This window comes from Pongo pygmaeus, chromosome 13 (assembly GCF_028885625.2).
Source record: "Pongo pygmaeus isolate AG05252 chromosome 13, NHGRI_mPonPyg2-v2.0_pri, whole genome shotgun sequence".
Classification (NCBI taxonomy): Eukaryota; Metazoa; Chordata; class Mammalia; order Primates; family Hominidae; genus Pongo; species Pongo pygmaeus.
Window position 1 is genome coordinate 117,730,036 of NC_072386.2, and position 12,844 is coordinate 117,742,879.

Consider the following 12,844-nt stretch of genomic DNA (forward strand, 5'->3'; position numbering starts at 1 on the left):
CTGGTCATGGAACATATGGCCACACTTCAGTCTTCTCTTGTTTAAAGTCTACCCATCTTTCAAGGCCTATCTTCTTCGAGAAGCCTTCCTCTATCATTACCTCTCTCATACTTTGATTTACTGTTTGAACTTCTTCCATGGCCACTATTACCAGCTGCCTTGTAATATAGTGATTCCTTAAGGATTCTGCCTCCTCCTTTGGTCACCTCAATTTCAGGAAGGTCTGGATTCCCAGTGCCTGGAGCCCGCACACCGAAGGGGCTTCATGGAACTCTGCTGAATCGAGTTGTTGACTCAGAGTTGCCTCTGCACAACATGGGCTGCAGTTCCAGAGTCAGTGCTTCCACTTTCCATAATATGCCATAAACATGTGATTCTTTGACATGCAGGAGTCTATTAAATTACACATGTAAACTACACATATGAAAATATACGGTTTGTGGGCATCCCATTAGGTATTTAGAAAAACTTTTTTCTGCAACTGGCTAGTAAATATTTGAGTCTGAACTTAATTGTGGGCAATTCCTTGGAAAAAATGATTCCATGGAAACCCAGTCATGTCCTAGAGGCAACCACAGATAATTACACTGAGAAAACATTTCTATAATACTCCTGCTTAATATAAAAAGCACATTGTTGATTCTTGGTTTCTCTTTCTTTGCTTTCTATTTGAAAAGTGATGGTATTTCAATAACGAGAATACATTTTATTGCAGCAGTAAGCTTGTTTTATTAGCTCTGGAATATCCTTAACTATATTTTTCCCTATAAAGTTTAGGGGTTTTAGATGCCTTGCCTTCTTTTTAATTCTCCCTATGCCCTGTGCTTTGCCTGGCTCTCCACCTTTCTTTGCAGTGCTGTCATTGCACTCTTGGGCATCCGTGTTTCACATAGAACTGTTGTTACAGAAGTGAAACATAAACAGGAAGAGCTAGCCACTTCCCAGCATTTCTTGGCATGAGTCTCTTCCGTTGCATTGAGGTGCCATGTGAGTCAGCTCCACTCTGGTAGATGACTTTCCTGTTCCACCATCAGACACAGGGGTTCAGGCTGTTGCTGTATGTGAGAGGTCAAGCATGAATGGGGTTCTGAACCAAAGCTACCATCATACCCTTTTTGGTGCATGCTGTCTCCAGGAAAACATGCCCTGTAACATGCACTGCTTTGTGGAACTTCGAAAGAGATACTTCTATATCATTTACATTAGGGGATGGGCCTCTCCCAAAAAATTAAATTTGTTAAAATTGTGCAAATATTGATGAATCCTCCTTATCTTAGGGCTGGCTGGGGATATGGACCTCACAAGTGGTCCTACCAATATGCATGTCGCTTTGGCTGTTTGTCCATCTGTCCCTCCATCCACCCATCATCTATGATCTCCCCACAACTGGGATCCTTCTGAGCAGGAATTCAGTCTGATTCACCTCAGGATTCCCAGCAGCGCTTCTCGAGACTCGTGTCATGGAGGCCCAGCCATCCCTGGGATGATGAGGAAAGTGCTGCTTTCTTTTGGCACTGCAGTGTGCACTGGAGACAGGGTGCTGGGAACATGGCCCATTTGCAGGGTTGGGTGCTGTAGAGGAACTCTTTAACTCATGTGACCCCAGGCTGTCCTCTCCCAGTTTCCTGACCTCTTGGACATCCCATAACAACGGTGGGCAAGGGGGACATTGGTGGTCCAGCAATTAACAACTTTTCTGGTGTGTATGTGTGTATGTGTGTGTATTTGACTCTACAGGTCAGTTTTTGGGTTGTACGAGAAATTCTAACAGCACAGACTTTAAAAATAAGGGCAGAAATCCTCAGCCATTTTGTGAAAATAGCCAAGGTAAGCTTTTTATTATTATTTTTCCTTCCTTTCCCTCTTCTCTCCCACACCTCCTCCCCAAAAATATGTTTCCTCAGTACTTTGGGAGCTGCTTTGCTGTGGGCCTGCCGGGCACAGTTCAAACAGGGTGCTGTGGCTTGACTTCCCCAGGCAGAGCCAGCTGTTAGACCTGCCTGGGTACTCACCAGCCCCCTAGCACCTTGTGCGCAAATTGGCAGCGTGCCCCACACCCTATAATTTTGGTGGCCAGCCGTTCTTCTTACCTGGGCTTTCACAGTCTCTCCGCAAGGCAGGACCCAGAGGCTGCCCCTGGAATCCATTCATTCTCCTACTTTAGATTTAGCCAGTTCTGGGGGTTGATGGATTTTAGTTAGCATCAATGCTCAATGCTTGTGATATCATCACATCCTGCACAATATTGTCAGCAGTCAGCACACCCCACTCACCTCCCACTGAGATTCAGGTCTGGGCCAGATGACTCTGCAGCCCCCCATCCCCACCTCCTGCCCCCTGGCCTGATAGATTCTGTCCTTGTTGGGAATCACCTTTTCCCTCCTCTTCCCTTATCTCTAGGAATGCTATGCCATCCCGTGGGCCATCCTGGACCACTGTCATGCCCAGCAGCCCCTCCCCATACACTGGTTTCAACCACTCAGGCTTGCCTGACTCTCAGCCGCAGCATCATGCTGGCTGTTTCGCTGCTTGCTTCATGTGTGCATGTGTTGTCTTCCCACCCGGGTCCTAGGAAAGCTGCCCTTTACGAGCCAGGCACCGTGCTATGGTCAGCTGCTTTACTGACCTGATCATATTCAGTGCTCACATGATTATTATTCCATTTGCAGAGGAAGGAGAGCTTAGAGAGGTGAAGAGTCCATGCTCAGGGCCCCATAGCCAGTCAGTGGTGGGCAGGAATTGGAGTCGTGCCTCTCTGCCTTCAGGGAAGCTGCTCTGCTGGCTCTCATGGGCAGGTTAAGTGCATCATCTATTTATGTTAAGAGCAATGGCCACATTTACTTCCTATGCATTCTCCTGAAGTACTTGGAACTGGTGCTGGGCTTAATGATATTTGTTGCTGTCAATCAGTTCTGTACTGGGCCACAAGAGAAAGTAGGATGTGGTTCCAGTCCTCCTGGGCTGTCAGTTTGGAAATGTGTTTATGGTGCCCACCCATGGAATCCAAAATGATCCCTCCTTAATCTCTGCCATTTTCTGTGTGGCAGACTGTCATGCTGGCCCTGTGCCCTGGGTCTTTCCTTGTGCAAGCCCCTTCCTTTCTCTGGGCCTTGGTTTTCCCATCTATAAAATGAAAGGGGTGGGTTAGGTAATTTCCAGAGCTGTGGGTTAGATAATTTCCAGAGCCCTTTCAGCTCTAAAAAGAAGTTCTGTGACAGGCATAACAATGCAGATACATAGAATGAAATTCAATTCACTTAGAGAATCTGTTCTTACACACGGGAAACAATTAGAGAATGTTACGAGATGTATGAAATGAAGTATTTAGCTCATGTGGTGAGAGAGAAATTTCCAAGTAGGAACAGAGCTGTGAGGACTAAGTATAAGGGCTTTTCCTTTCTTTATGCATTTCACTAGGCCCTACAATGTGCTGGGCACTGTACTGGGTACCAGAGACATGATGGTAGACAAAACTTTGTCCCTGCTCTTAGGAAACACACAGTCCAGGGTGAGAGAGAGGCAAGTAAAAAGCAAGTACAATCCAGTGTGCTACAGATATGCATGGACTTCTGTGGGGGCACGGTCAGGAAAGACATATTAGAGGAAGAGGCAACTGAGCTTGGAAATACTTAAGTGACGGGGGTGGGAAAAGACAAGGCTGAGACTCATATTGTACTGAACTCCTGCCCTGGGACCAGCCACTGGTCTAGGCAGTTGATATGCACTGTCTCATGTAGCAGAAGTGCCGTGATTGCCTTCCACATGTTAAGTATGAGGACATCAAGGCTCAGAAGGATTAGGTAACTTGCTGAAGGACACACAAGTAGTGGGAGCTGGGATTGGAACCAGGTCTTTTGGTTCCATAGAGCCTGCCTAATAACCCAAACTTCATTGACTCCCAAGAATGAGAAATGGCACCCCCGTCCTGTTAGCAAGTTTCTCTTAGCATAAAACCAGGAACAGAGCAGTCGCATTTTTCTGCACTTACACTCGACTGTGTCTCATTCTGTTTCCCTCCATGGTAAGAAACTTGTCTGAGACTGAATTGAATCCAAATGTTCTCACTAATTTGAGGTCTGGTTCAAAGGAACATGGTCAAGTGATGGGGAAGCCCGAGCATTGCCTTCCCAGCTGAGAGGGATTATGCAGATTGGTACCATCTTTCCTCGGCCTCTGTCTCCTTCTGGTGTTAAGATAATCATAGAAGACCCACGTTGATGCTGTTGGCACAGTTGGGGTTTTAGTTTACAAAAGCCTGCTGGGACAGTATTCAGATTTGTCTAAAAAAAGAACATAATGCACACTATCAGACCTTACCCCGTGCCACGTTTCTGTCCAGACTAGTCAGCTTATGAAATTTTGCACGTTTTAGATGCAGACTCACCTTTTGACAATTTTAGAGAAAAAAAGCATATGGTTTCTATGAAATCCTTAGAACTATGTTTTCTACATGAGATATTTTTAAGTGTAATTGAATTTCATAAATATGACATTTGGTAACACTTGAGCATGTTTTTGTTCTGTTGTTTATAGCAGCAAAATAATCTATTCCATATCTTTTTTTCAGAAACTTCTAGAACTCAACAACCTTCATTCTCTCATGTCTGTGGTGTCAGCATTACAAAGTGCTCCCATCTTCAGGCTGACAAAAACCTGGGCTGTAAGTTAATCTCCCTAAGTCTATCTGATTTTGGCTATCATTTCATTGGTGAAGTTCTTCATTCCACAGCCCCAGCCTTTCTCTTACTGTCTATACTTTGCCAACAGCAGAGTTACTATGAGTTGATGACAGTTCTGTAGGCATCCTCACTCCGTCAGTGACCCCAGCCCCATTTTGGCACCAGGGAATGGTGAAGGTGCTGACGTGGCTGGGGTCAGAAGCCCCCAGAGTGGATCTTCCTGGACACCACCGTGTCATGTGTGATGACCGGGTCAGCGGCATGACTTCTGCCCTCCACTTGGCTGGAATTTTTCTCTGGCAGGCTCCAAACTGTCCTTGGGAAGGTCTCTGGGCTGATGGTTCGCAGCTGCCCTGGGTCACTAGCCATACCGCTAAGTTTCTCTGGAGAAACCTGTGACCCCCGTGTAGGAAAAAACGGATTTTTTTCCAAAGGCCCTGGATAATTTCAGCTCAGAGGTGGAGTCTGATAGTTACATAATTGAGTCTGTAGGAAAGTTTTTCTGCTGTAAAAATACTTTAAAAATATCTCAGACCTCTTTATCCTCCTTCGCTTGGCACAATGCCTGACATGGGGGAAGTAATTGCTATTTCCATAGCTCATTAGCATTCACCTCCTGGCCTGCCTGATCTGGGGTCTCTCACAGCCACACAGCGCAAGCCTTTCAGGACCTGTTTATATCCCACGGAACTGACAGAAACTGTATGGAATTGTCAGATGTGCTTCTGCAACTCATTTCCGAACTGCTTTCTGCCAGTCTGTGGGGCTGGGCTCTGTTTCCTACTTGGCTGGTTCAAGGGCCTTTAAAATACTCGGGGATTATGTTGTAGGTGATCGAAAATGAGCCTTGTTTCTTTAAATTGCCGTTTTCCATAGATCTAGTCCTCGCAAAGTAGAGTGAGAAGTTTTAGCCCAGTGTCAGAAAACTGGGTTTGCATTCAGGTGCCATTCAGAGCATGACTTCTGTGCCTCTTATTTTCTTGTATCAACTTGGGGGGGTTGGCCTAGATTCTTGGTTTTCCATCAGTGCTTCGTGGAGTCCCAGAGGTTCCTTAGAGTTGCCTTGGGTGCCACCAGGGGCTGAGAGAGTGGAGAGATGCTGCCAAGCAAGCAGTTTGGGCACTATTTCCACCAGAGCAGCTCTGTTTGTATCAGTTTTATGTACTGGACTTCTGGGTGAATTTCAGCTGAGCAATGGCTTTGGAGGTCGAAAGCAAGTTTGGAAGTCACCGGTCTTAGCAGTTGCTGCCAGCCCTGTGATTCGAAGTCCATCTGACCAGTGAGGCTTTTTTTCAAAAGTTGCTTGGAGATTCTTTTTCAAATGAATTTTCCATTACTTAGATGCTGTTATTGTTTCTTGGACTGCTGGGAGCTATGTGAGGACCCAGCAGGATGATTTTTGAATCTTCTCATGATGCCTAGACTTTACTGTCAGTAATATTGTAACTCTCAACAATCCCTATAAGCTGTACAGTTGGTGGAGGCAGAGATAGTTAGCACAGAGGGCTGGGGTGTCTAAGGGTCTTGCGCAGAGATACGGTCCACTCAGTGATAGAGCCAGGCCCATGGATGAAGCAATGGTGTCCTCCAGGGGATGCTGTGTACTGCCAGGACAGTGGGCAGCAGCAGGTCACAGCAGTATCCAGGACCACTCTGTTTGGCTTGACAGGCCCTACTCAAGGTGGCTGGGTCTTCACTCCTGTTGATGGTTCTTTGCTGTAGTGAAGATAAACCTCCAGGCCAGGTGCAGTGACTCACTCCTATAATCCCAGTACTTTGGGAAGCTGGGGGTGGGAGGATCGCTTAAGGCCAGGAGTTTAAGACCAGCCTAGGCAACATAGCAAGACCTCATCTCTGCAGAAATTCACAAAATTAGCTGGGCATGGTGGTGTGCACCTGTGTCACAGCTGTGCAGGAGACTGAGGCAGGAAGATCCCTTGAGCCCAGGAATTCAAGGCAGCAGTGAGCTATGATTATGCCACTGCCCTCCAGCTTGGGTGACAGCGTAAGACCCCATCTCTAAAAAAGAGAGAGAGATTGAGAGAGAGAGAGAGAAGAAACCTCCTTGGGGAGCCTGGAATGGAATTTGCACCCGGGACCCATTCAAAGGCATGGGCATATTCACCTAGCTCCCTTCCAGGCCATCTGGGTTGTGTTCTTCCTCACACATATGCCAAGATAAAAACATGTGGCAGGCACTGCCCTAAATGCTTTTTCTATCTGTCTCTGTCTGTCTGTCTGTCTGTCTATCTGTCTATCTATATTTATCTGACAAGGTCTCACTCTGTCACCCAGCTGGAGTGCAGTGGCCTGAACACAGCTCACTGTAGCCTCAGCCTCTTGGGCTCAAGCAATCCTCCCACCTCAGCCTCCTGAGTAGCTGGGACTACAGGCCATACCACCACATCCAACTAATTTTTAAGTTTTTTGTAGAGATGGTGCCTGGCTGTGTTGCCCAGGCTGGTCTCAAACTTCTGGGCTCAAGCAATCCTCCTGCTTCAGCCTCCCAAACTGTTAGGATTACAGGTGTCAGCCTTTATACCTGGCCCCTAAACACTATTAACCATTTTGTTCTGACAGCTACCCATTGAGATAGGCACTGTTACTGTTGTCATTTATAGATAAGGAAACAGACACAGAAAGATAGAATGGTTTATGCAGGGTCCCACAGCTAAGTGGCAGGGCTAGGATCAAACCTAAGCAGCCTGGCTCCAGAATCCATGCTCTTAACCACCATACTCCACTGAACAAAAAAGACAATTCCAGCCTACCCCCCGCCAGCCAAAACAAGAGAGGGGTCTTATTTTTTTAATTTTTGTTTTTGTTTTCTCTTTTGTAGCATAAGTATTGCATTAGGAACTTGAAAATAATGTTGGTAGACTACCGGTGCCTCCCGGGCCTTTGGGTCTCTGTCTTGGGTGTGGCTGCTGCTGGGCTGGCACCTGGTTGCTGGAGTGCAGCAGAAAGAGCAGTCAGAGGAGGGCCTGTCAGGGAGGGGATGTGCAGCCAGTGAGCCAGAGAGCTGCAGCAGGACTTTGAAGGCTGCCCTGCAAATGCCTTCTGGCCACTCATTCCTTGGATTGATTGTTTATACCATGGCTTCTGTTGCTCCTATACTTCCCTGGGTTGGCTCCTGTCTTTGCACCTCAGTTGGCGTTTAGCTGGTGGGGAAGAGGAAGATGCCAGGGAACTAAGACTACATGTCACCAAAGAGCAGGGGACTCAGGGCAACAACATGTCCCTGTTCCTATTCTGAGAAACCTCCCTATTGTGTCCTAAGGGCTGAGCCAGGGCTGTTTCCCTGGTTACAGAGAGCCACTTACCAGGGCAAAAGGTGGGTAGATGCAGCATCCTAGGAAATAAGAATGGCAACTGCCACAGTATTGTGTCAGGGAGAGAGGAGGTGATACACACTGTGTGGATTACAACATGAGATCTCCAAGGTCACTTGTGGGGTAGCTGCTTGTTCTTGGTGAACCCACTATTCAGTCTTTGTTTTAGATCAGACTCTTCCCTCTCACTCACTCACATGTCTTGTTAATCCAAGGACTGCAGTTGGCATAGAACATTTAGGAAACAGAGGGTGCCAAACTCATCATCTTTTTCTTTCATCCAAATCACCCCCAGCCCCAGTGGAATGGCAGACTCCACCGTCTGTATTCTTGATGCACCTGTCTGGTAACAGCACGCAGGGTGGAGCATGCACCAACTCTGCAGTTTTGTTTATAGGTCTGCCTCCCCCTTTTGACTGCATTCCTCATTGATGATGTTGATTTTTCTCTGTATCCTTGGTGCCCAGCCACTATATATTTGTTGTTTGAATTGTATGTGTTGTCTTGAGTTGCATTGCATCCTTCTTTTGCTGTTAATTTCTGGTATGAGATGGCCATAGAAATGTTGCCCAAAGAGAGCTGTTTCCTCTCTGCTCACTTGTCCTTTGAGTTGGGACTGGTGAGACCTCATGTGCCACAGAGTAGGGAGGTGCAGGTGGCTTTGGAAGAACCAGCCATAACATCCCCAAAGGTCAGTGCTATGACAGTTTTTTTTTTTTGTAGAGGAGGAAACTGAGGTTGAAGAGGTAGAATGACTTGTTCAAGATCCAGAGCTTGTGAGTGACAGAACCAGCATGACACAGCCTTGTCCTGATGGAATCTATAGTCTGTCTTCTTGGCGAGTATGCTGGATGGCTTGCTAATGGCAAGAACCTGTGAGAGAATCAGGCTGGGCACAGGGCAAGGACAAATAGACACCTACACTGCTTGGGAAATGGGGCTAGAGAAATGCAGCTAGCACACAGGGCCCGGGGACAGGGCAGGCCGGCTCTCTGTGCCATCCCTGTGGGTTGCACTGAAAGCCTGAATATCTGGGAAACCTGGTGAAAGGGAGTTACAGGTGTGGGAGGATACCTGCCACTTGGCTGCGTCACGGATGACCTCCAGAGAATTGGCCATTAAGCTAGGGCAGGGCATCCTGTTGGCCTCTCCATGGGTGGCTGCTAAGTGCTAGCTGCTGGGTGAGCTGGACAGGACCGACTGACACTGAACATAGGCCTGTACACAGTAGGCCCTTAGTAAATGCTGTCTGCTTACACAAACAGGAAGGCTACCATAGCTGGCCTGGAAAAATGCAGATGGGTAATGATTTATCCCAGCACTGGGACCACTTTGGAATATTGGCTCCCTTAAAGCCATGAAACCTAAGCAAGAAGTTGTAGCAGCCATTTCTGATTTCCTGAGTACACATCACCGTGTGGCTGTTATTCATTCTGCAAATCAAACATTTCTCAAATGTCAGGCCCTGAAGCCATAGTCAAGGCCCCTGTCCTCATGGGCTTTCATGTTGGGGAGAATAAACATGTGCCTAGTCTGGCTGGCACAAGAAGTGATCAATAAATGTTTATTGAATACATGAAGTGATCAGCAAGGAGCTGTCAAATTGGAAGAAAAGCGATGCAGAATACATGACAGAGAATGACTGAGTGTCTGCTTTAGTGTGGCGTTAGGGAAGGCCTCGCTTCCCTAGGGTCATGCTAAAGTACAGGCCTAACGTACATTCAGGCCATGTACTTTCAGTCAAGGCCTGAATGACAAAAAGGAACCAGTCATGCCAAGATGAGGGGATGAGCATTCCAGGCAGAGGAGATGGCTGGTGCAAAGCCCTGCACAGGAATCAGCTTGGTGTGAGCAAGGAACTCAGAGGTCAGTGTGGCCAGAGCTCAGCGTGCCAGGAGGAGATGGATGTGAGAGGCAGTGGCTGGGCGGCGGGGCCAATCATGTAGGGCTCAAAGCCCTACATGGTTCTATTCCAAGTGCACTGAAGGATTTTAAACAGGAGGCAGACACAATCTGGCTTCCAGTTGCTCTTTGGTTTTTGTGTTTTTAATTACTGTTGCTACTGTGTGGAAAACAAACTGGGTGGGGGATGGGGACCAAGAGTGGAAACTGGGGGCCTATTCAGGAGGTTAGGGCAGAATTCAGGAGCAAGGGGACGTTGGCAGGATCAGGGTATGGCTGGGGATATGAGAACAGCAGGCTGATAACGGATATGCTGAGGAGAGCTGACAGACTGTGTGCTGGATGAGATGTCGAGATGAAGAGAAGAGAATGAGGGATGAGTCCTAGGTTTTGGGCCTGAGCAACTGAGAAGCTGATGAAACCTTTTCTTTGATTAGAGTGATCTCAAGAGGAGACTGACTGCTTTGTGAGTGATCTAGTGATATGGAATTCGTGGAGTATGGATGAGTCATTCATTACAGTAATTACAGTCAGGTGCTAGACATGCCACGTGTGAGCATGTACATAAACACGCACATGCCCCACACGTGTGCACACATACGTACATTCTCTTCTTGCTCTGTGCATGTTCCCAGAGTGATTCGCTCTTTCCTACTGAATTGATCCAAAGAGTTTGACTCATTTGCAGCAGCATTGTGAAAATTGAAATTCTTGGCAGGCAGGAAATCACAGCTGATGGGTCAGGAGACCTGGTCTGGAGGGTGGTGACCTGGGAGGGGAACTATCCTGGGAGTGGGACTCTCACTCCTAGATATCAGGGAACACAGTCATTGAGCTCTGCAATTCAGAGAATTGCTCCTTGTACCAAGAGAACTAAGGCCACTTTGCAAATATCACAGGACGGCAGATGTATGACATTCACATACTTTGGAATTCAAAGTCTTTCATCCAGGAAGTGCCCTTTGCCCCCCTTTGTCTGATGCAGTGCCTCAGTAGCAACCCCGTGATGTTGTTGAGAAGGTGGTGATAGGCCTGAGCTGCTTTTTGGAGGCATTTCTGAGCATTTGGTCAGGTGGGAGGTGAGTCAGGTGAGGCGATAAGGAGATGGATGCAGAGGAAACCAACATTTGTAGCCCTCACTCACACATCCTCATCATTCCTCATAGCCTGGCTTGGAACTGCTTCTCAGAAGATCTCAGTCAAATCTGCTGACATTTGCACCCTCATCTTCCTTGACATTGCTACAACATTGGACACTGTTCATAACTCCCTTCTTGAAAAATCTCTTTTCCCTTGGCTTAATTTTCTTCCTCTTGACTCCTTTTGTTGCTATGGATGTGGATGTTCTGCAAGGCTGTGACCTCTCCCCTTCCCTGATCCATTTGCTATCCCTTGGTGGTCTCATCTGCTTGGGGAGCTTCAAGTGTCACCTCCTGTACCCCAGTGATGGCTGGCTTTTCAGTTATAGCCCTGATCTCTCTCCTGTACCCTAGAACCCTGTTCCAGCTGTCTGCTGCATAGATCCCTCTGCTTGCATGTTCCTTTGACAGCTCACACTTGGCGTGTCTGAAATCAAACTTTGGTTTCCAGGAAGATGATGGTGAGTGCCAGAAGACTCTCTTAACAGACTGTGTTTTAGGCTCTTAGGCAATATGGTAGACTGAGAAATAAGCCTCTCCCTCCCAGTCTCCTGCTTCAAACACACAAACACAAATTCTGGATAAAATACAACCAAATTAAAAAACCAACAAGCAAAGCTAAATTAGAAGCCAAGAAAGGGAAGTCACCATGTGTTAAAAATAAAGTGCTCTCAGAGTCAAAACAGCGAGCAGAGTTCAGAGAAACTGCTGTGTATAAGCCTTTGCAGCTGGGAGCTAGGGTTGTAATGCCTGCACAGAGAGGAGAGTCCGGCTGCACACACATGGGGGGCTGTAATTCAGCTACCCATAGAAATCAGAGAGACACGTCAGGTATTGCTGCATCAAAAAGTCCCTCTCCAGCCTAGGAGAGCCCCAAGGGAGCATGAGTGGAAAAACTCATCTATGAGAAATTGTCACCCTAGCCTGAACGTCATGCAGCGAAGGGATCTGAATACATATTACATATGACCTGCATTGGTGTGGGGACCTCAGACCAAGAAATGAGGGGCATGGAGATCGAGAGCGTGGCCTCCTAAATCAGACACCTGGGTTGAGCCCTGGGCCTACCTCTTACAGTGAGGATTAAATGAGTAAATACATGAAAAAATGTTTAGAACTATGCCTGGCTCATATTGAGGGTTTGGTAAGTATTATCTGTTGTTGTTGTTGTTATTATTATTATTATTATTATTATTAATATTTTCAACTCTTCTTGACTATTCTCGAATGGGTTGGCAGAGGCTTCCATCCTTGTATGACAGCGCCTTTTACTTATGGCCTGAACTGTCATCTCAGCTGGTCTCATTGCTTCGGAACTTGCTGTCTCTGGGCCATCCTCACACCACTACTGGAGTGACCTCTCCAAAACATAGCTTCAAGGTTTTCATATCCCTGGTTAAAGATAGTTTTTAGTGTTCTCCCTCAACCCTTCGTCCACCTTGCTAGGATGGGGGCTCTGTGCCATCGCTCCTTCAGAGCGGCATTGTGCTCAGATACAACCACTCCGACACCAGTTTTTCTTTTTGATCTGCCATTTGAGCATTTATTTCACCTTCAGTTTTATGATAATAATATTTTGTCAGCCAGTTTTTAACCGTCATGTGGATTTCCAACCCTGTATTTCAGTGATGCCTCTGAGTGAAGGAAAGAGACTGAGCTAGAATGAGAGAGAGAATTGGTCTGTCCTCATGAGTGTTTCTGAGAGAGACTTGCATCTGGGGATGTGGCACATGATGAAAGCTGGTGGGTGCTGAGTGTCTTGCAGAGTGCTGAGAACAGAATAGAGGCATTT

At 47.0% G+C, this 12,844-nt stretch overlaps 1 protein-coding gene across 8 annotated transcripts in view; it reads left to right on the plus strand.

The window, feature by feature from the left end:
• RALGPS1 (Ral GEF with PH domain and SH3 binding motif 1) overlaps nt 1-12,844 on the plus strand; it is a 306,650-nt gene that overhangs the window by 128,922 nt on the left and 164,884 nt on the right. For all 8 annotated transcript variants that reach the window (XM_054500760.2, XM_054500761.2, XM_054500765.2 and 5 more), the window contains 2 exons: nt 1,738-1,827; nt 4,568-4,660. In XM_054500760.2, the coding sequence (XP_054356735.1) occupies nt 1,738-1,827; nt 4,568-4,660 (183 nt within the window). The remainder of the gene's footprint in view (nt 1-1,737; nt 1,828-4,567; nt 4,661-12,844) is intronic.